The sequence below is a fragment of the Peromyscus leucopus genome, chromosome 15 (assembly GCF_004664715.2).
Source record: "Peromyscus leucopus breed LL Stock chromosome 15, UCI_PerLeu_2.1, whole genome shotgun sequence".
Taxonomy (NCBI): Eukaryota; Metazoa; Chordata; class Mammalia; order Rodentia; family Cricetidae; genus Peromyscus; species Peromyscus leucopus.
Window position 1 is genome coordinate 13,594,451 of NC_051076.1, and position 23,396 is coordinate 13,617,846.

General features: G+C 44.2%; 1 protein-coding gene across 2 annotated transcripts in view; it reads left to right on the plus strand.

Moving 5' to 3' along the window:
* The first annotated feature begins 218 nt into the window (after positions 1 to 218).
* LOC114682004 (serine/threonine-protein kinase MARK1-like) overlaps positions 219 to 23,396 on the plus strand; it is a 76,247-nt gene continuing 53,069 nt past the window's right edge. The window contains exon 1 of one of the 2 annotated variants that reach the window (XM_028855768.2): positions 219 to 359. In XM_028855768.2, the coding sequence (XP_028711601.1) occupies positions 309 to 359 (51 nt within the window). In that variant the 5' untranslated portion in view covers positions 219 to 308. The remainder of the gene's footprint in view (positions 360 to 23,396) is intronic. The other variant, XM_028855767.2, reaches the window with a different exon arrangement.

Consider the following 23,396-nt stretch of genomic DNA (forward strand, 5'->3'; position numbering starts at 1 on the left):
CGCCGCACTGAGGCAGCTCCCGGGGCGCCCGCCCTCCAGCCAGCCCGCGCGGCCCGTCGCGCCCCGGACCGACCGGCGTTCCCACCCCTCCCCGCAGCCCGGCCCCCGCGTCCTCGCCCGCCTTCCCGCCCGCGGCGGCCTGCGGGAGCCGCGCGCTCCCCAGTGCGGCCTGCTCGCTCGCTCGCTCGCTCGTCCGCCCGCCCGCCCGCGCGCGCCCGCTCGCCCGCCCTCGCCGAAGCCCTTCCGCGGCCCGCGACCCGCCGGACCCCCCACCTCCCCCCGGGCTCGACCCCAGCCGCCCGCGCAAGATGTCGGCGCGGACGCCATTGCCCACGGTGAACGAGCGGGACACAGAGAACGTGAGTCCCCCCCGAGCCTCCAGCGCGGCCACCTGGGCGAGCCCGGCCTGACCCCTACCCCGTCCTTCCCCATCCCCACCCGGGGGAGGCCCCGGGCCGCTCTCCGCTCCGCGGAGGAGGAGGAGGAGGTCCTGCCTGAGGGGATGGGGAAGGGGATGGAGGGCAGAGGGTGGGCACCCAGGCTGGCTTCGTGACGACCCCAGCCCTGTGGACTCCCCCACACCCCCCGAGTGAATGGATGCTTGGCGACAGCCCACGAGCCAGCCAGCCAGCCAGCCGAACCTCTTAACACCGTGGCTGTCCTGGGTGGGATCTTTCAGCCCTTTGCTTTTTCTGGATCTTTGAGTCCTGGGCAAACACGCGCACACTCACGCACACACACACACACACACACACACACACCCGCACTCCCACACACACACACACACACACACACACACACACACACACACACACACACACACACCGCGCTGCCCCATGACTTTGCTTTTTGTAAAATCAGGTTCACGTTGGGGGGGGGCATGGGCACCTTAGGGAATAAAGAAGGCAGTGGAGTAGAGGTGTGTGTGTGTGTGTGTGTGTGTGTGTGTGTGTGTGTGTGTGTGTGACTTTAAATCACTGTGATACTCCTCTCAGGAGTGATGAGTAGAAGAATTTCACTTACAGCTTCTGTAGCCCCAGGGTGAGAGAGAAAAATGTTTTAAAAGCCCCAGGAAGCCAGCTGGCTTCTTTTCCTCCATCCAGGGTTCATGACTCAGGGACAGGTTTTTAAGTTACCTCTCCTGCTCGGGAGTGTCACCAGGTGCATTTCTTTGAAGGGAGGATTTCCCTGTGTCTGTTCAGATTGCACTCAAGAGTTGTTTGTTGTTGTTTTTAATTTTTAAAAATCAAGACTGAGATGTTCTTGGTGTTTGAACTCTTAAAAACTAAGAGAACAAGGCCGATTGTATTTTCACCTTCTGAGAAGTCCGATTGTCTGTGTTCATGTGTGTGCAAGTTCCTTTGCAGGAAAGGTGGCTTTCTGTCACTGTTGTTTTAAAATCCTCATGACCTGTACAGGGCCCTCCCGAGGCTCCAGAGGGTCTAGTGTGATTGCCCAAGTTTTAAGGCCCTGGGGGGTTCTAGGTTTTGGTTGGCCGACCAGAGCTGTCTGGTTGTCTGTTTACCTCATCAGTGCTCCAGTGCTTAATGTACCAGTGACTTCACAGGGGTGGGAAAGTAATCATCCTGAAGTGCTGGGGTGTTCTGAGACAAAAGATAGGGAGGAGAGGCAGGCAAGCTCACTTCTTGAAGTGCTGAATGAGACAGGAACGCGGTGTTTCATCGAGAGGCCGGGATCACAGAAATGCAATCGTAGTTATTTGAAGGGAGAATGAATTCTACCAGGACCATTGTTAGAAGAACTAGGAAGATGTGTGGTACGCTTTGTCCTCTCTAGTGTTATACATTTAGAGCGATAAAGACACCAAGGCTGTCTCCATCACACATTATAGCTTAATTTGCATTATAACTGTTGTTTTAAAAATGGAATTGATGCATGATTTTCATTGGGAGGCTAAAGGAGGTTGAAGAAAAAGGCCAAGAATTTGGTGGAATAAATTTTTTTTTAAAGCCAAAGAATTAATTAAAAAAAAAATCCTGTCATTCAAGAGTGAGAATGAATAGTCAAACAGATGATGACCTTTGCTTTTATGAACAGAATTCTGTGTGTGCTAACCTGTGAGGGGAGAAAGCACATTGTTCGATTTTTGTCTTGACTCCTACACCTCTTTTTAGGCTTGTAGGCTAGGCATCTTTATCCAGACATGAGATGGCATTGTAGAACCAGGCAGCAAGGAATGGCACTACACACGGCTTCCCACGGAAGAACAAAAGAACCAGGGCACTCCAGAGCTAAGCAGTGGCAGCATTAGGAGTTTTGTTGTGCCTTCTGAGCATGGTTGTGCTGGGTCAACTCATCTGCTTTGTTCTGCACATGTTCTTTCGGAGACTCCGAATACTCTTGTTTCTCCTCTGGTACATAACCGCCTCCCCGTGTAGCTTACTTTATCTGCATCCTAATTATCTCCTGATTGCTGTGGAAAATATCTACTCTGCTATGGCTGTTAATTAATCAATGAGTGTGCACTTAACTCTGGTTTTGGACTGGAAGGGAATTCAGAAGGGCTGAAGACAAGGCCTCTCCCCACTAAGAGCTGACAGAAGAGATAAATGCAATCCCCAGTAGTGTACAGTAGGGGACTGTGTGTAGCTAGGGCTGCACTGGCTCATAAGTGTTCCAGGTGTTGATCAAAGAGGACACCACTGGAGGCTGTTAAATGACCACTGAAGTCATAAGTGGCACTATCCGTGTTCCTTACCTCCCATCAGTGGAATAGAGTAACAAACTTGCTTGTCAGTGCATGTATTAATGCCAGCATGGTGGCCAAAATATGCATTTGTTTGTACTCGTACGTATTTTTAAGTATATCCATACATGACATATTTTTTAAAAATCTATAAAATGTTTACTTGTATGACTTACTAAAGCCTTTTAGGTCTTTGAATATTAAAGACAGTAGCTAAAACACTATTACTCTTAGAAATTAAAATAAACAAATACAGTAATTTTTAAAAATTAATATTATATTGCAGGTAACAAACATTTCTTAAACATATACAGCATGCATATGCCTTTTTTTCTTTTTCTGAGACAGAGTTTCTCTGTGTAGCTTTGTGCCTTTTCTGGATCTCGCTCTGTAGACCAACCAGGCTGGCCTCGAACTCACAGAGATCCACCTGGCTCTGCCTCCTGAGTGCTGGGATTAAAGGTGTGCACCACACCACCACCACCACCACCACCACCACCACCACCACCCGGCTACTTATGCCATATTTTGTGTCTTTGAGAATATACAATATCGCCGGGCGGTGGTGGCGCACGCCTTTAATCCCAGCACTCGGGAGGCAGAGGCAGGTGGATCTCTGTGAGTTCGAGGCCAGCCTGGGCTACCAAGTGAGTTCCAGGAAAGGCGCAAAGCTACACAGAGAAACCCTGTCTCGAAAAACCAAAAAAAAAAAAAAAAAAAAAAAAAAAAGAGAGAATATACAATATCTAATCTTTTCCCATATCATGGATGCATGTTCAAGATTTAAAATTCCCGGGGGACTGTGTGGCCTGGCTGTCTAACTTCCTACTTTGTACAGCAGAGAAAGAATTGTTCTGGAGGACATTCAGTGTGCGGTCTTCTTAGATGATGGTTTGTGTGTGCCTTGTGGTAGGCCTCACCTGGCTAACTACGACAGGAAACAGTGATTAGCTTTTAAGGCAGTAAACACTTTGTAGTGAAGCAGAAAAGACACGTTACAAAGCATGGAATTTCTGCAAACTGTGTTTGATTTTAGGTTGTCAAGAGTGAGTCTGGGAAAATAGAAACATGTTCGAAAAACTTGCTTATCTTCTTTTTTTGCTGTCAGGTCATTTTTGGATAATTCCAGTATGGATTTAGGAACTATTTTAAAATACATTAATAAATCTCTTTCCCCTTTCAATGAAATACTTTTATAAGTGTTTTGGAAAGCCTCTGTTGGTGGGTCAGCAGTGCCCTCTCTGTCTGTGTTGACAGCAGTGCTGTGTTTCTAACTAGAGATCAGCGTGACAAAAGTCAATGACTAATCCTTTTACTGGTGTATCTTTCGAGAGACTGGAAATTCATGTGGCAACTTTAACAAGCTGTCTCAGTAGCCAATATGACCAGCAGCCATCATTATGTAGATGACCAGTGGCCACCATTATGTAGAGATGGAAAGACAAGTGGATTGCATGCGCATTCACTGCCAGTGGCTCTGCTCAGGACTCCCTGCGTGTGTCCCAGTACCTGCCCCGCGCAGCTCACTTGCTGCCTGGTTGTCTTCTCTCTGTTGTCCTTGCCTGGCTCGGTGACTGATGTGTGTGAGAGATCAGTGCTGTCACATTCCCTTTCGAACCAGTTTGTTTATCACCAAAACGAAGGGTAGACATTACAGTACACAGCCCAAGGCTCCCGAGAGTCAAGTGACCTGCCCAAGGTCATGCTAGATTTCTGACCTCTTAAACTGTTGCTCTCCTCAGGCTATTGCTTCTGGGAGGTGGTTTGTTTGGTTTGGGCTTAGAGATTTAACAAGAGCACAAATGTCCCACATGGGAAGAAGAACAGGATATGCTTTTCTTAACCACTTCTGGTCCTTAGTGCTCAGTCGCCTGCAGTGCCCTGCCTTTCCCCTTACCACACACTCCCAAACCCTTTGTGGCTTGGCTTGCAGGGTTCGGCAGGACTGCTGAGATCACGGCAACCACTGGTGAGTTGTATGAATCCAGGCTCATGATCTCCAGAGTGGGTGTCCAGACAGTCACCTGGGAAGGAAAGACCTTGAACATTGTCATTTCTCCATCTTGATGCTCTTATTGAGTCTTCTTGTTTGGTGTGTGTGTTTGTAGGCAGGTATCATGGCAGGAGAGTGGAGGTCAGAGAATAGCTTTGAGGAATCCGTTCTCTCCTTCCACTGTGTGAAGCGCAGGGTTAGGTTGTCATGTTGGTGGCAAGCACTGCTACCGCCCCCTAGCCGCGTCACTAGCCTTCTGTGTTCTCTGAAAGCCTACAGTGTGCACAATTAGCTATTTTGCTTGATTTTTCAAATAACAGTCCTCATTATTTGTTGTCTATCTGAGGCTTTCCCTTTCTTTTTCCTGGTGAACATTCCTGCAAGTTCTTTTGGTGAACCTGAGCATGGTGGCATATGCTTGTAAATTCAGCACTCAGGAGGCTGAGGCAGGAGAATCCAAAGTTTGAGGTTAGCCTGAGCTGTAGAGTAAGACCCTGTCTCAAATGGAGAAAAAAGTTGGTTTGGTTAACGATAGCCATTTGTAATTTTGTTTTGTTTTATCAAGACAGGGTCTCATTATCCTAATTGTCTTGGAACTCGCTCTATAGACCAGGCTGGCCTCTAACTCACAGAGATCTGCCTGCCTCTGTCTCCTGAGTGCTGGGATTAAAGGCGTGCGCCACTGTGCTCAGCTTGTAAATTTTTTTTTAAATCTGAAAATAGTTTGCCTTTATTATTGGAAGACAGCTTTGCTCAGTCTATAACTCTAGATTGTTGATTTAATTTCTTTAAGGGTCAGAAAATTGTCCCATTGTCCACTGATCATGCTGTTTCTGGTAGAATGTGTCTGATAACTGGCAAGCTGTCTCCTTTTCTTTCTTAACTGAAATATAATTAGGTCGCTTCTCCCTCCCCTTTTCCCCTCCAACCCCTCCCATTCATGGTATCCTTTTGATTGTTACATACACATATTATACATATGCCTATTGTTATATAGTACATATACACGTGTGTATGTGTGTGTCTGTGTGTGTATGTATGTATGTGTGTGCCCAAATATAGAAATACAACATGCTCGGTCCATTTTGTATAATTTGCATGTGTGTGACTTCAGGGCCAGCCTCTTGGTGTTGAATATCAGTTGGGGGACTCTTCCCTGGGGAAGGTTATCCTTCGTTGTCTTCATCCTTTGTTTAGGGTTAGGGCCTGCCAGGTCTTCCCCTTCCATGTTGCCATGTCTGTTGGTGTGTCTCTTTAAGGTTCTTTCTCTTTGGTGTTGGAGTTTTACTGTAGTGTGTTTAGATATAGGTTTATTTTCATCCTGTTTGCTTTTTGTATCTGTGCATTCATGTTTTCATAGCTTCTGGTGCCTCGCAACTATTATGTTTTCTTCTGGCACCCCCAGTGTCTTCCTTTTTATACCCAGACTGGCTCCCCAGACACGCAAACATCTTCCTTTTTCTTACTAGTCCGTTGTTTTTCTAAATGACGAGCTGTGTAGTTAAGCTCTGCCTTCTGTAGATGCCTGACTTTCCTCAGTTTAGAAATGTGTCCGCCATGGTTCCTTTGTGCCTTGGCTTGGGTCTGTCCTCTCTGGTGTCGCTGACATACTGGCTCTGCTGCGCTTCCATCCTGTCCTCCTGTGTCTTCACCTGACTCATGCCTTTCCCCACCTCATTGCTTCTCTGTCGTCTGTAGTGCAGTTACTCTGTGCAGTGTTTCTGTGTCTGTTTTCAGTTGTCTTTAAGTGTCTCCCAACCCGTCTGTTGATGTTTTTTTCTAATTGTGTTTAAAAACACCTTTCACGGGCTCTACTTTTGTGAGTCTTTGGGTATGCAGTATAGTATTATTACCTGTAAACAGCGTGGTAGCCAAGTATCTAGTAATTTTATGTTGCAGGACTGAAACTTTGCACCTACTGAACAGTGACTCTCCCTTTCTTTCCTCCGGCCCTGGCAAGCACCGACATTGCTTTGGTGATTTCAGTTACTTTACTCATAAAATGAAGTCACATAGTATTTATCTTTTTGTGGTTGGTGTATTTTGTTTTCCACAGTGTCCATAAGGTTCATCTGTGTTTCAATATATGGCAAAATGTCTTTCTTTTTATGAATGAATAATATTCTGTTGTGAGTATATAGTGTATTTTATTTATCCAGTCATCTGTTGATGTATATTAGTTTGTTTCTCCTTCTAGGGTAAGTGTTTCAAGAAACATTGGAATGAAAATATCTCTTGGAGATCCTGATTTCATTTCTTCCACATAAATACCAAGAAGTGGAGTTAACTGGTTGGTTACATGTTGTTATATTCTTAATTTGCAAAGGAGCTTCCATATTGTTTTTTATAGATACTCCAACATTTGACATCTTTAACAACAGTGTACAGGTTCTGGTTTCTCTACTTGAGCTCAGAATTCTGACAACTCTTGTGATTTCAGTTTTGACGATAACAATCCTGGGTAGGGATGTAGCTCAGTGCACTTGATTAGCATGTGCAGGGCCCTGGGTTCAGTTCTCAGAACCATAGACAAAACCAAACCCTGCTTGATAACAGCCACCCCAATAAGTGGTGCTCTGCTGTGGTCCTGGTGTTTTTTCATGGTTAGCACCGTTGAGGCTGTTTTCTTTCACCTGTGAGCCACTTGTTAATACTCCTTGGGAAAACGTCGTTCAGGTCCCGTGCATATTCTAAAATCAGGATATTGACCTGTTTGCCATTGGAGTGTGTGAGGAATCCCTGATACATTTTGGATAGTAGCTCCACATGAAATGCATAGCTTGCAGCTGCCTTCTCCCATCCTGGAGGTCTTCTTCCCCTGGTTTTCCCTGTGGTCTCTGCTCTAGTTGTCCTCATCTGCTGTGACAGCCTGGGCTGCTGTCACATCCAGTAAATCATTGCCAAGATTTACATCATGAAGCTTTTTTCTGACATTTTCTTCTAGGAGTTCTATAGCTCAAGTGTTACAGTTAAGTCTGTAATCTGTTTTGAGCTTAGTTTTAATGTTGTAGAGTGAGGGTCCACTTTTATTCTTTTGTTGTTGATTGTTTAGGATATTCAGAGTCCTTCGTGGTTCTTTATGAATCCTAGGATGTTGTCTTAGTCAGGGTTTCTATTGCTGTGAAGAGACACCATGACCACTGCAACTCTTATAAAGGAAAAAAACATTTAATTGGGGTGGTTTACATTTTCAGAGATGTAGTTCATTATCATCATGGTGTGAATGGTAGCATATAGTCAGATGTGGTGCTGGAGCTGAGAGTCCTTATATCTTGAGTCACAGGCAACAAGAAGTGGTCTGTCTCACTGGGTGTGGCTTAAGCATAGATGAGACCTCAAAGCCCGCCTCCACAGTGACACATTTCCTCCAACAAAACCATACCTACTCCAATAAGGCCACGCCTCCTAATAGTGCCACTCCCTGTGAGATTATGGGGGCCAATTACATTCAAATTACCACAGATGTTTTACTGTTCTTACAAAAACACGAGGTTGAACTTTGATAGAGATTACAGTGGGCCTATAGATTGGTTTAGGTGGTGTGGGCATTTTTGTTTTGTTTTGTTTTGTTTTGTTTGTTTGTTTGTTTGTTTGGTTTTTTGAGACAATGTTTTCTGTGTAGTCTTGGAGCCTGTCCTGGAACTCGCTTTGTAGACCTGGCTGGCCTTGAACTCACGGAGATCCACCTTCTTCTGCCTCCCAGAGTGCTGGGATTAAAGGCGTGCGCTGCTGCTGCTGCTGCCGCCGCCGCCGCCGCCGCCGCCGCCGCCACCACCACCCAGCCATAATATGGACATTTTGACAGTATTAATTTTTCTAATCTATGAACATGGGCTATCTTTTCCATTTTTTTGTCTTTAATTTCTTTCAGCAATATTTTACTTCTTTGGTTAAGTTTATTCCGAAATATTTTATTCATTTTGGTATTTTAAAAATTGGCTTGTTTTCTGAATTTTTTTCCCAGATAGTTCCTTGTTAGTGATAGACACACATCTGAGTGTGTGTGTGTGTGTGTGTGTGTGTGTGTGTGTGTTGATTTTGGATCTTGAAGGTGTTTGGATTTGTATATTAAGTTGAACAGGTTATTGTAGGATGTAAATGGGGTTGCATATAAGATTGTCTCAACTACACACAGGTATTTTTCCTCCTTCCTTCCTAATTTGAATACCTTTTCTTTTTCTTGTTGAATTGTTTGGGCTAAGAGTTCCAGAACCATGTTGAATGGAAATGGTGAGCATGGTCATTTGCCATTGTTTCCGATCTTAGAAGACAACTTTTGTTTGTTTTGTCCTACCATTAACTGTTAGGTGAGCTGTGGGCTTTTCCTAAGTGGTCTTCATTACACTTAGGTAGTTCCCTTTCATCCCATTTGCCGAGTGTTGCAGTAGATCTTGTCTGATATAAATGCTTACATATAAAATCTGTATCTGTGGAGATTATTATAGAATTTTAATTCTTCTTGTCTTGATAGGTTGTATATCACACTGATTTTGCACATTGAGCCATCTTTGTATTTCAGGTGTGAACTCTAGCATATGATCCTTGTAACATGCTATTGACTTGGATATACTTGTTCATTGCTTGTTTTGGGGATGTTTGTGCCTGTTTATAGTCACTGGGCATGTTGACCTGCGGCTTTCTCTTCTTAGGATACTGTCTTAGTCGTTGGTATCAGTGTAACACTGGATTCACAAATCAGTTAGATGGCATTTCCTCTTGTTCAGTTTTGGGGAGAGGTTGGAAGGATGGGTGTCAGTTCTTCTTTAAATGTTTGCCGACTCCATCAGTGAAGCCATCTGCTCCTGGTCATTCTTTAGTAGAAGGTTTCTGATCGTAGATTCACTCCTTTTACTGGTTATAGATCTGCGTAGGTTTTCTGTATCTTCATAATAGAGTATTTGTAGGTTTATTAGAGTTCTTCAGAGGAATATATTTAATTTCAACAAATTTGTCTATTTTCTAGTTCTTCTGTCCTTTTTTTTTTTTTTAGTTTCACACCATTAGAGTTGGAAAAAAATATATGGTATCATATCAATCTTAAGTTTGTGCTTTATTTTTTATTTTATCTGTGTGTGTGTGTGTGTGTGTGTGTGTGTGTGTGTGTGTGTATACGTATGTGTGTGTAATGTAACCTATCATGGAAACTGTTGTGTGTGTACTTGAGAATAGTATATATTGTGCTGCTATTGGGTGTATGGAATGTTTTCCTTTTTTTTCCTTGTTGGTTTTTGAAACAGTGTCTCACCATGTAGCTCAGGATGCTCTCAAACTTTCAAGCCTCCAGCCTTAGCCTCCCAAGTGTTAGGATTATAGATGTGTCCCACCATATCAGCATGGGATGCTTTTGATGTGCCCATTTGGTCTGTGTTGTTGTTCACGTCCTCGTTTCTTTATTGATGCCGTATCCATTACTGCATGTGGAGTATTGAAATCCGTTACTGTTGCGTTGCTGTCCGTGTTGGTTTTATACATCCAGATCTTCTGATGTTGAACACATATATTTTTGTAATTGTTGTATCTCTTCTGATGTTGAACACATATATTTTTGTAATTGTTGTGTCGTCTTTATTTTATTGTTCTGTCGTTATGTGATGTCCTTCTTGTCTTTTATGGCAAATTTTAAGATTCTATCTTATCTGATATAAATATGGCCACCCCTGCTCTCTTCGGTTACTGCTTAAATGGAGTATCTTTTTCTATCCTTTGACTTTCAGCCTGCAGGTGTCCTTATATGTAAACCAGGGCTCATTGACAGCATCTAGTTGGAGCTTTGTCTTTTATTGAAGTGGTTGGTCCTGATGCTGCTTTAAATGTTCTGTCAGGCTTATCTGTCTGTCTTGCTCGCTGTTGCTCTCTTCCTGTGTGTTTCATTGGTTTCCTCAGTGACATTTATAGTGTACTGCTGTCAGCGTCTCAGCCCAGCCCAGCAGCAGTCCCTAGTCTAGTTGGAGCATTGACCCACATCCCAGTCTTCCCTTTCTGCATCTGCCCACTCTGAGTTTCATTGTTCTAGTTGTCATTTCTGAAGGTCTGGACTCTTCTTGCAGTCCTCTGTCTGTGATGTAGCCTCCTCATCCTTGCTTCTTTGTGATGTCATTTTCTTTAGCATTTAATATGTAGGCATTTACATTCTGTTTCTGGAAATCCTGCCATCTGATGCTCCTGGATGTGTAATTTACTGTTTGTTCCTGTGAATATCTGTCGTGTGGTGTTTTCATTTCTGGTTTGTTGGTGTTTTTTCTTCTCTTTTGATAGCAAATTTCTGTTTACCTAGTTTTATCTGTGTGAAACTTGGCGTTAGAGAATGACTTCCTACATAGGGGCAGGCGGGAGGGAGAGGGAGGTTTCTGCTCCGGTGAGATCCTGTTGACCTGGGACACTTGTCCAGTCAGGGAGGCAGGGAGCTGTGGCTTCAGCTCTAAACTTTGCGGTGGATCCAAGGCTTAGAATTTGACCCCAGGGCAATTCTGTCTTTTGTGGTCATTTTCTGCTGGTCTGTCTATCTTTCTTTTTGAAATGTTTGTTTGTTTTCTGTTTTGCCTTTGGGTGTTTCTCTTCCAGTTTCACAATGCCTTAAAAGTATGTGTTTCCTGTCCCCCTAGGAGAAAGAAGCCTGAAATGAAGTTTTTGGAAAAGCTTTATGTAATTTTATGAACCTAAAAATGTGTCATGTGTGAGACTCTTCTACCTGCAGACTTAAAAAGGTCTGCAATTTTTGTTTTCAAGTCTTTCACTTCAAAGTTTTTAGATTAATTAAATTTGCTCTCTGACAATCTCCTACAGGTATATAAGGCATTCTAATCACTCTCTCTTCCTGCTCTCTCTAGTCTCCCTCCCACCCCTGTCAACTCATCCTCTCCCTACAGAACACGTTCCCACACTCATGTCTTTCTGTGGCAACTCACTGAGTCTTACGTAGGGCTGCATTTGAACCCTGGCTTTAGAGTTATACACCAGAGCTTCTGGGCCCCGCAGTGGACACACAGCTGAAGCCAGTGACGTCCCCCTCTCCCAGAATCTGCCAATAGTTCAGCAGAGAAGGGGAGGGCTAGTGAGCCCATCCTCTGCCCGTAACTGCCCGTATCAGGGCCAGACTTGTATAGGCCCAGCACAGGTAACCCCGGTTGCAGTGATTGCAGTGGCTGTGTCTAGAACATGGAATTTCACAGTCCTTCTCCACGCCTCTGGTTCTTAGAGTCTTTCTGTTTCCTCATCCTGGATCTTCCTGGAACCTTGGAGGGGGTGGTATGTCATTTCCAAAATCATAATTGATTTTTGGAAACCATTTATTGTAGTTATTAAATGACTGGCTTTCAAAAGTTGCCACTTGTCATCAAGAAGGAGAGAAGTGTGCTACCAGAACTTGCATAGACATTTTCACAAACTCACAGATGGATTAAAATCTGAATAGCATAATGAAATTAATGTAATTAAACCCACGTCTGTGAGGTGCTTTCTCATTGAAATCAGGTATTGCTGTAAAGTGTGCTTACAGCGTTCTGTCCTTCAGTTTTCTGTATCGTGTTACTAAGCCAGATTTCACACCAAGAACCGTTTTCATTGGGTACTAGCACGTTGTTTGCTAACCACAGCAAAGCTCGCACTATTAGAGATCAGCACCTTCCTAGTTTTCGACTCTCCATTTGATTGCTCTGTTTTCTAGTGTGCATTATCTGTAAGACTTTGTTGGTTTCTCTGGACAATGATCCTGGGGCTCTTTTTCAGAGGTGAGGCTGTGACTGTTATCAGAGTTTAGCCTTGCTCTAGACTTGCCTGTGGTCAAAATGCTTTCTTCCTAATTAAAGTGGGACTTCACACAAACTTCCTAAATGGGTATTTTCTATATTCTTCTATTAATGACTTAATGAACCAAAGTCTACTTTCATTTGTTATCAGTAGAATGAGGTTATAAGGGGCAGATTTTATAACTCACTTTCCCTAATCTCTCTCAACACCATCAGGTGCTCTCAGAGAGTTTTTAGCTTAAAGAATGCTTTCCCCCAAACCTCCTGCTGCGGTGTCTACTGACGTATGTGGCGGTGATTACACAAGCACCTTCTTTCATTGGAGGCTTCAGAGAGTGTCAGAAATGACGACTCTGTTTCTATGAGCAGGGACAGCAATAGGAAATAGCAGGGACCGTCTGCTTCGGAGGCAGATGGGAGGGGGTGAGGCCCCTGGAGCTGCGAGGTGGAAGCGGCTAAGGTGGAAGCGGCTAAGGAAGAATCCCCGTCCTTCCCTCCCTTCCCCAGCGTGAAGTGCTGAGCCGTTATGAGACTAGACATGACAGGGACCTGAAAACCAGAACCAGCCGAACAATGTGAGAGGCCACACAGTGCCCTTGGTTCTGTCCCAGCCATCTTATCAATTTAGTTTAAGGAGTAAACAAGCCTAGGCACTGTCCAAAATCTTCATGACCTGCTGGTAAAGGGTATGGTGACAGGGTTAGCATGGCTGCCTTCTTCCTGGGGTCAGAGGAGCAGCTTTCACTGCCTGAAAGAGGTTGTCTTTTCTTTCCTTTTCTGTTCGCCTCATCATAAGTGAAAGCAGTTGGGAGACAAAGGCAGTGAAACCGGAACCCTGCTCTGGAGAGACTCAGAGCCCAGAGGGAGCAGGACCCAGAGGCAAACAAGTGCAGCAGAAAGTTACAGTGCCCTGTCACCTGACTGAGGAGGGCAGGAAACAAAGGCTGCTGGAGATGGACAGAGGACTCTCGTGCCAAGCTGCTCTGTGGAAGTCACACTGGGGGGAAGAAGGGGACTGGGCGGAGAGTAGAGGGGCCTCATATACCTTAGCAAGAACTAATCCAGGGTCCACCACAACCCTGGGAGAGGTTAAGTCGAAGGTTAGCTTGAGTAGACTTGCAGACTTGGACCTCTGTGCTTCACGAACACCCCAGACTTCAATCTAGCAGGCTGCTTTGTCATGGTCCATGGAGAGCTTTTAGCATCATGTTTACAGACCCCCTTTACATACCGGAAATTTTGACATACTAAGAAGCAGGCTTGGGGAAGTGCCAGTGTCTGTGACAGAGCCTTGATCACTGTAGGTGGGCTTCTCCAGGCTGCCTTAGCCAGGCTTCCTGTGTCTGCCCTCTGCCTGTTGGCCAGTCTCGGCCAAGGGTCTCACTGGGACATGAGTGACATACTGTGCTCATGTCTGATGGATCAGTGCATCCTCTCCTTTGCTGTCTCCTCTTAGTCATCTTCATTCCCTCAACCCCTCAAGTGCCTGTTGAGCATGGCCTCTCTTCCCTAAAGTCACGATGGGGAAAACCTGTCAAGGAAGAGGTTACTGTCTCCAGAATCCAGTCTTACTTGCCTTGCTGATTCTGCTGTGGATGAATCTGTGGTAGGCTTTCAAACTGAACTATAGTTTCTGTAAGTCTCTTCTTCTTATAATGCTATACTCTGAGATCAAGACCTCTGATTACCACATCAGTCAAGCAGTGGAGATCACAGTTTGCAGAACTGCCCTTGCTGCCTTGTAGAAACAGCCAAGATACACCAAGAGAATACCCTTCTCTCTTCACACATGCATGTGTGCTGTGTACAGCATAGCTGTGCTGGAAATGCTTAGGAAATGCGTGCAATTAATATATAGTCATTTTCTGGAAATAACGAAGGATTTAAAAATCTGAGGGAGTGTTGGGTAGATAATTTTTTTTTATTTTAATACAAGGGAGGCATTGCAGCACTACATGTGTTCCAGCACATATATGGGGGTCAGAGAACAATTTGTGGGAGTTGGTTCTTTCCACCGTTTGGGTCCTGGGGTTACACTCAGGTGTCAGGCTTGGCAACAGGTGCCTTTACCTGCTGCGCCATCTCAGCAGTCTAGACACGGTACTTACTCTTAAAGTGCTGGTCATTTTTGTGAACTCCCAAGGCATGCTCGATAGAGACCTCTCTCCCTGTGTTCATGTACGTAGTTCAAGTCACCAACTAAAATTCCCGGTCATTAAAAACATGATGTTCATATTTAAGTTGACGTAACTAGTAACTTAGAGAATAATTACTGGATATGCTAAATTTAATTAATGTAACTGAATTAAAGGTCATAGAATAAAGTTTGACTGCCATAGTGTTAGTCAAATGTAATAATTGAAAGAAAAAACACCTTACAGTTTCTGATGTGAATCTACTGTAACACTTTGTTGCTCGTGGGAATAAAAGCACGAGGAAGTTTGCAAAGGAATTTGACACCATATTTTTAGAATTAATTTAGGCAGATGTGTTCACTTATCCTCTGGAGACTCAGTTGTATCAACTCCACTTCTGGCAGGCTGTGGTGAGTGAAGGCCTCCCGGAGGAGCGGTTTAGTGAGTGGGGAGTAGCTGGGAGAGGAGAGCCCCTCAAATGAAAACTCACCTTAGTGACTCTGTGATCCCTGGTGTCTGCCTGCCTGCCCGCAGGCGGGTGTGTGAGAAGGACCACAGTGAACGGCTTTCTGGAGTTGCTTGGTCTGTAAAAGCCAAACCCGGGTTTGGATCCCAGCTCTGCCTTTTGTGAGCTGTAACATGGTGAAGCCTTTTTTTATGCCTCAGGCTTACAGGGAACCAGAGAGCCTTCCTCCTGGGGTATTGTGAACTGTGACTGAGCACATACACTGTTCTTTGGACAGTGCGTGGCACCTTATGAAACTGTAATCTGCTAGCTGCTGCCGACTGCATTACAGTTCCTCCACTGAGATGAAGGCTGGAAAATGGGACTGTGTTCTTCTCTCTGGGTTACTGGATTATACACAATCTTCGTCTGTGTTTTTAATTTCATGTTTTGCATCTTGAGTTTATATCACTTTTATACCAAAAAAGCATTAAATTTATAATGTGAACTGTAACTTTCCGGTTTGCTGATGCTTCCATTTGAATATAAGAGAGCCAAAGTGGAAGTCCTGCTGTCTGCAGGTGGCTGCAGCAGGGGATTCAAGCTCTCTACAGAGGGGGAGTTGCCCAGTGACAAGGGTGTCTTGGGGGAGAATGGGTGGGCCTGTGGTGTTGTGTGATGTTTAAGAGCCCACACTCTATAGAGCACACACCTCTGTTTATTACCATCAGATGCATCTATAAGGTGTGTGACTTCTCTGAGGACAAGACACGTCTGCCTGGATGTGGTTCATTAGGCCCATGTAACATACTTTGCAATAGTAAATACTCAATACAAGAACCAAAGAACCAGAACCAAGGTGAAGAAATTCACAGTTGCTGATGAGAATACCTTCCCTCTGCCCCAGGTCCGTGTTCTCTCCACACTTGCCGTTCTTTCCGTGTTCTTTGTATAGATCATGTTCTTGGGGCTGTGTGCAAATGTAGTTGCATTGATCACTGCTTCAAACATGCTTGTAGAATCCCTCCTGAGACTTCGTTCATTTCACTGGACCCTGATGTAAAGAAAGACAGGGAACCTACAGGCTGCAAAGCTGATTTGGGTGCTGTCACGTGTGTACTAGAGTCTGATGTTTTTCTCCTGCTGTGCTCTCTGAATCATCATGTTTACATTTTTACCCTTAGGAATTATTGGTAATAGCTTGGTGAGCAAGGCTTGGGGGCTGTTTTAAGAAACTGTTTATTTGTATTTCGTATGTGTCTTGCTTCTTAAGGCAAGATATTTCTCCTCTATTTTCTAAAAATAATGCCTAAAGAATTTTTTTTTAACTAGGAAAGATTCATTTCATCTTAGTCAAGCTTATATAATAGCATACTAGTGACTTAAATTAGAAATATAATCCCACCTGGTCGACTTAGTGAGTTCCAGGACAGCCAGGGCTATGTAGAAAGACTGTCTCAAAAACAAAACACACATGTATTATATATGTTTATACACAATATAGATATAGATCTCCCATATTCAGCTGTCTTCTCAAAGTGGACACATGGGAGTTTAACATATATTAATGCATTAGAATTCAGAATTTAGGGAAGTGGGAGTGTCTTATGAGTAATACAGAATAAGGTTTTCACTGTGGGATTGTACATCCATTGCTGTGGAAGGTAGTTAAACATCCTATATATAGTTGCTGCTTCCCAGTCAGGAATTAGATGTCCACAGGGCCATGGGTCAGAAAGGAGATATGAATGATGTGTGTAAGTACAAATGGGATCTGCAGGGACACAATGGAGCACGGGTCTGCCCATTGCTTTTGTATCCTAACACTGAGGTGGTTGATGAGAGGGGGCTGGGGGCCCTGTGCGACCTGGCCATTTGCTCCGTGCCTGTATGGCAAGCCTGCACATCAGCTGTGTCTGCCTCTGTACTGACCTTTAGCACATACAGATGCCACTGTTTTCATTTCTGCCTTCCAAATCTTGTGCAAGTTTCTCCTGTGGCCAATTCTAACCCAGGACCCAGGGAAGAGGAAATTCCAGGAAACAGAGTTCTAGCTTTGCTCAGTCAACACACTAGAAACTACAACAACCTATCCCTTGTCAATTTGGCCATTCTTTGAAAGTATGGAATGTCTCTACATTGCTCTAAACTGGTTTTAACTTGCAAATAAGGACAACAGCAAGATTATTTTTTTACCTGATGTTGCAATCCTAAATAACAAAAGACATTCTAATTCTTCCCTCAAAAGAAGATAAGAAATCCTTCATCCGTCTTTGGGTGATGTTCAGTTTGCTCTTCAATCACTCTGTCCTTTTTATGCTAATGTGAACACTTTATTTTGGATGATAGGGAAATGGGAAGGAGAATTTAAAAAAGAAAGAAAAGAATTAGCTAATAATATCCAGATACATTTATAGAAAAATAAGGAAGAAATACTCTTAAGTCTAAGGGTCCTTGTTTCTTTGTCAGTGGTCATATGTGGTCATAGATATATTTGCAGACCTTCTCCTAAGACTGTATTTCCTTTGGCCTCAGCAGATAGACAACTGATTATAGCTGCATGCCTGGGAAAGTGAGTAAACTCATTCCTCAGGGGTCTGCACCATCAGAAGTCAGGCTTGTCTTGGCTTGTTATTATTTTCCATTCACTTAGCTCAGGACTTGAGAGCAGGAAGAGGGCCCTGGAGGAGCTCCTTCGTGTCAGATGTTCTCCACCTTACAGCAAGCCTTCCACGATAGCAGTTTCCCCTTGACAGTCAGGAACAGCCACCCCAGCTAGTGCAGTAACCTTCTTGGCCTGTTAATTCCCTTCGCAGAGAAATCTGAGCTGTAAGTCAGTGGGCCATTGCTATGACACCTGATAGAAGCATCCCTCTTTGTCCCAGCCGTAACAACCCAAAGCTGTAGTGATCTGTGAGGGTGATCATTACAGGAGCGGCCCCTGATTCTATGCCTTAGTTCTTGTCTGTGGATACTGGCCACAGGACACATGGCATCCTGTTTCGGTTACAGATTTGGAGTACATTTTGCATCCTGGAGATGTTATTGCAGCTCTGCAAGGTTTTGTCACCAAGCTGGCGTTGTAACAGCATCTTCAGGAGGCCATTCCAGTATTCTATCAAGCCAGCTGCATCAGAGTTACAGATTGGGGATGTAGTGAGACTGGTGATTTCTCCAAACATGAGCTCATTTTCATGCTTCGTCTGCTGCAAAACACATTTCATGCTCAACAGCAGTGCTGTAGTAGTGAAAGCTTACTTTACACTATGTCTTCCAGCGGAGGATTTGTAATAATGCTGCAGAAAGAGAAGACAAGTCTTTATCTATAGAAAATGTCTATTCTGTAAGAACGGTGAGAACAGATAAAAGTCTGTCGCAGCCCAATAATGATTAGAGTGCCAACAGGTAACTCACCAACGCTATATCCCCAGCCCCACCCCATGTACGGTGCTGAATGGGGAGGCCAGTATTGTTCTCTGCAGTCAACACATCAGCTTTGGTGAATGTGAGTCTGTGTGGCTAGGCCCACACACCCTTCATCTCTGTTAACTGGGCTGCTTTGTTTATGAACCATTGATTAAGAATGGCTAGCTAGGGAAAGAGGGTGGCTGATGTACTGGGTGGGAATCATTTTTGAAGACTGATGCAGATGGGAGAGCAATGTCCACACGCTGTGCTCATTTGTGGACATTTATTCATTTACTTGCTCGTCATCAATTAAAAATCATTTGACTTCTAAGTCTGAGGTTGTTCAACAAAGCCATTAGCACCAGTCTTTGAATCCCTGTGGATTTGTACTTCACATTCTGTTTGTTTGTAGGAAAAACAACCAAGCAAGTGTAAGGCTCCCTGGGTAATTTTGCCTCCATGGTTCCTCCTTAGTGTATGACTGCAATGCCCCACCTGTCTGTGTTTTTTGGGGGAGGTATTAATATAGTGCCTGAAACCAGCTATAACCAAGGCTTAAATTTCTTCTTATGTTATCATTTGCTCATAGAGAACTTCCCTATGGAGCTGTAGGTGTGAATTTTGTCCCAATAAGGAACAATACAAAATAGCAGGGGTCAAGGCTTCTTGTGCCTTCAGAACCTGCTCAAGCCCTAATACATACCTGTCCCTTTGACACAAAACGTTGCTGTAGATGCCCAGCATCTTTGTCTGGATAATCAGATGAGCCCAGGGGCTCAATGGGAAGCCTGCAGTGAACAGTGCCTGGGTGGTCTGTGGTCAGCTGACCAGTCTCTACTGTTCTCTAGTCACAGCCAGGAACTGCCAGTCATAACCCTGAAGGACACGTTCCAGATTGCCATCATTGAGATAATGATATTTCTACAAGTCTAAAACCCCCAAAGTATGGTCCTCAAAGACTAAAATGCTGAGTGTTGAAATTCTAAAAGCTGAAATCCCCCAAACTACATTTCCTATTGGGGACTCCTATCAATAAAATGAGTAGAAATAAAAATTCTAGGGAAGAGGTTTTTTTATTTATTTATTTATTTTTTATTTTGTGATTTTGGTATACACAAGAAAGGTGCAGTGTTGTGGGCTGAATGAACCTGGCTCAGTTTATATATAGTCTGTAAGAGCTCTTAATGAATTAAATGAATTAAAGCTACATGTACTTGGAAGGGGCTAACAGTTTTTTACTGATTAGAAAATGATTTCAGGCAGGTAGGATAAGAATACACACACAGCAGTACTGTTTGGTAACCAGTATTGATTGTTTCCATCAGATTTGTGATCTGTACCCAACTGAGTTCACATGGGATACATTTTCCAATATTCAAGCTACAAGTGTGACGTAGAAGGTAGGATATTTTGCTGGCAGTGCTGAGTCCATCATCTATAGAATAACAGAACTGTTTCAAAAGAGCTGTGTAGGAAAGCCAGGCTCCTGGACGGAGCTGCTGTCCATCAAATGTAGAACTTGAGGGTGCAGTTAATGATGGTGAGCATCAGCTGTTGCTTGGCTGTCATCTACGCAGTGTGTAGTGAGCTGTCACATGCGTTGTGTGTCAGGGTTTCTTTGGCTTTGACTTTCTCGGGGGTACTTTTGCCCCATTGTCCTAAGTTGTTGGCATGGTGTTTTTACAGTGTGCAGTGGTGTATATTTCATCGTACATCATTTCCAGTGCTGGACGTGTAAATCCTGTGAAGTTGTTTGTAGAATTCTAATTGGCTTTTTTTTTCTAATACTTTTGTTTTGCAAATTTAGCATCTTGAAAGTACATTTTTATAATGTTGACTTTGTGTGCAAGCATTGTGTGTACTAAAAGTATGGAAACTTCCTCAGCAAATGGAAGGTGTCCTTTTTGTACAAGTGCTTTTGTGAAAGAGAAATATCTTGAGATCTAGACGCCTTGGACCCATTGCAGGTTTTATTGGTTCTCATCAAAAGACAGTCTGTTTGTCACAGTGTTTCAAATAAATCTAGTTATAAAACTCGTCCACACAGTTACCAGTAGTATGGTATGTTTATACACTATTTTATGACTAAGATTCATCTACTCACAACTGTTATGCTCATGTAACTGTCACTACTATACTAGAGTATTTATGCACTCAAAATATGTATGTTAATATTGCCTTTTGATTGTGCAGAGTGGTCTGTGAACGCTGCTGTGTGTGTTTATGCACACATTCATACACTCACACGTTTCCATGCCCTTGCATGATTATGCATGTGGAGGTCAGAGGTTGAAGTTGCTATCCTCCTCTATTCCCCCCCAAATCTTTTGAGACAGTTTTTCACTGAAACTGGCACTCACCAGTGAGTTAGACTGGCTGGCCAGCAAGCCCTTGGGATCTGCCTGTCTCCACTTCCTGGTACTGGGATTAGAGGTGCATATAGTCACGCTTGGCTTTCTCTTATGGCTGCCTGGGGATCTGAACTCACGGCTCCAGTACTTGACTGCTAACACCTTATGCACTGAGCTCTCTCCCAAGCCCAGTGTAATCTTTTAAAAATGCTTCTCAGATAGGTCACCTTTCATTGTAAATAAATGTCTTTCAAAGGAAAAAAAATACTCTTTTCCAGAATTACATTTCAGGATTTTGATATTTTGAGAGTGTAGACTTTAGGAATATTGATCTTTTAGGATTGAAACATTCTGGATTGTGGCATTCGGGGTTGCATTTGGGAGGGTTGTGGCTCACACCTCAATGCTTGTTTGCCAACAAGAACCAAAGAGAGTGGCCCTTTGCTCCAAAGCCTGCAGGTCTGTGCTTCCCTTCACTGGAGAAGGCCTTCTGTCTGCTACCGACATTTGCTGGAAGCCCCATCCAGCCTTCAAGATCAGGACCAGGGCTTCTTGATGACAGCCCAGGCCTGTTACAGAGTGCTGCTCTTCTGGTCCCTTTCGAGACTGGCAGGCTTTGGGTTCTCTGCAGCGTAATTGCGCATCATCTTAACACAGCACGCATAATCCCTGCTTGGAGCAGACAGCCCAAGTGCAGATACAGCGCTTCCTTCTTCATCCTGTGCAGAAATGCTTCTACATGTGCCCAGCTTCCAGACTCTAGGGACTGGAGACAGGCCCCTGGGTTTCTGTGGGGTGCCCTTCCACCCGTGGGCATGTTTCTTACCAATGTATCTAGAGCTGTTCTGTCCTGTTTACCAGACCCAGTCAGCACACTGGCATGGCAAACGGCCAGCATGATGTCTTAGGAAAGGGAATCAGTGGGTCTCAGTTGGAGGAAATTTTGCCTCAGAAATATTTGCTAATGTTTGGAGACATTTTTGGTCGTTACAAGTAGGAGTGGGAACTACTGGCATCTAGTGGGTAGTAGCCAGATGTCCTGTAAAACTCCTGTCCTAAAGGGCACAGGGCAGTTTCCTGTAAGGATGTTCTGCTTTGAAGCTTCTGCAGTGTTGAGGTTGAATAACCCTGAACTAGATGGTGGTGACGTGAAGGCTGAAACTGTGCAGTAGTGGTGAGGGAGACACTGAATGAAGCAAGAGCTTCACGCATTCTTTACTAAACAAGCTCAGAGGAGAACACAAGCATAGGTCAGCAGCTACATGCAGGGTGCCAGGGTATGCTGATTTGATCCAGGAGGAAAACCACATGCAGAAAAGCAGCTGTGAGTAGAATTACCAGCAGCTTAGGTCTTGATAACCTGTTATCTCAGGTTCACCTGTCTAATACGCGGGCCAGAGAGGAGACTGAATGGAGATGGATTTACCATCCTTCCATCTCCCCATCTCCCACCCTCAGTACTGAGGACTGAACCCAGGACCTTGAGCTTGCTAGAGAATTATTTTTCCACTGAGCTAAATCTCTAACTCTAAATTCTTTACAGTGACACTGATCTGCAACCCTGCCCAGAGAGCAGTATTTCTTTAGCTTTCCTGTTTGAGTAAGCTACACTTGTTCTGATCACTTCTGCCTGCTCTGAGTATAATAACCCTTAATTCATAAGTTAGAGAATGGTTATTTGGGTCTGGCAGGCTCAGAGTCTATGTAGTCAAGATCTGGAGAAGTAACCACAGGCTGGGTTTGGGGACCAGCTGGTTTCACTATGACCCAGACCTGGCTACAAGCCTTCCGAGCACCTGCCTTGCAGAAACTTCTGATCCAACTGGGAGAATGCAGTGCAGTTTAGGTTCTCCGGGAGTTGTTCATTTGGAGACCATGTCCCTATGCACAATTTCCCCAGTAAATTGTCACACATCCCTCTGGAAAGAGCAAGGAAGAAGATTTACAGTTCATTTTGGGGTATGCAGCAGTATTTGAAGGACTTTGAGGTAATTCAAGTTTGAGAGTTGTTTGACTGAGGCTGTGCTTTTATTTAACTACTCGTACTGAAAGCTACACCATTCAGTCTTTATTGTTTAGAAAGCACATAGGGGACTGGGCATGGTGGGAGGCAAAGGCAGGTGGGTCTCTGTGAGTTCGAGGCCATCCTGGTCTACAAAAGCAAGTTCTAGGACAGCCAAGTCTCTGTTACACAGATAACCCTAACTCAACACCCCCCCCCCAAAGAAATCACATAGGAATTTATTCTCTGTAATACAATATTCAAAATAATTTTGGCAAACGAAATGCATCTAAACATAGTATTACTCCTTCTCCTCTTAAAAACATATCAGACTGGGGCTGGAGAGGGCTCAGCAGTGAATAGCACTGCTTGCTCTTCCAGAGGCCCCAGGTTTGTTGATAACAACCATGTGTAATCCAGTCCTGGGGGATCAGACACCCACTTCTGGCCTTTGTGGGCACCAGGCAGGCACATATGTGATGCACAGACATGAGTACAGGCAAAACACCCATACACATAAAACTTTAAAAACCAACAACAGAAGTTCAGACTGTCTATATGGATCTTTATATTCTATGCATATTAAGAATCACTGGGCCGGGCGGTGGTG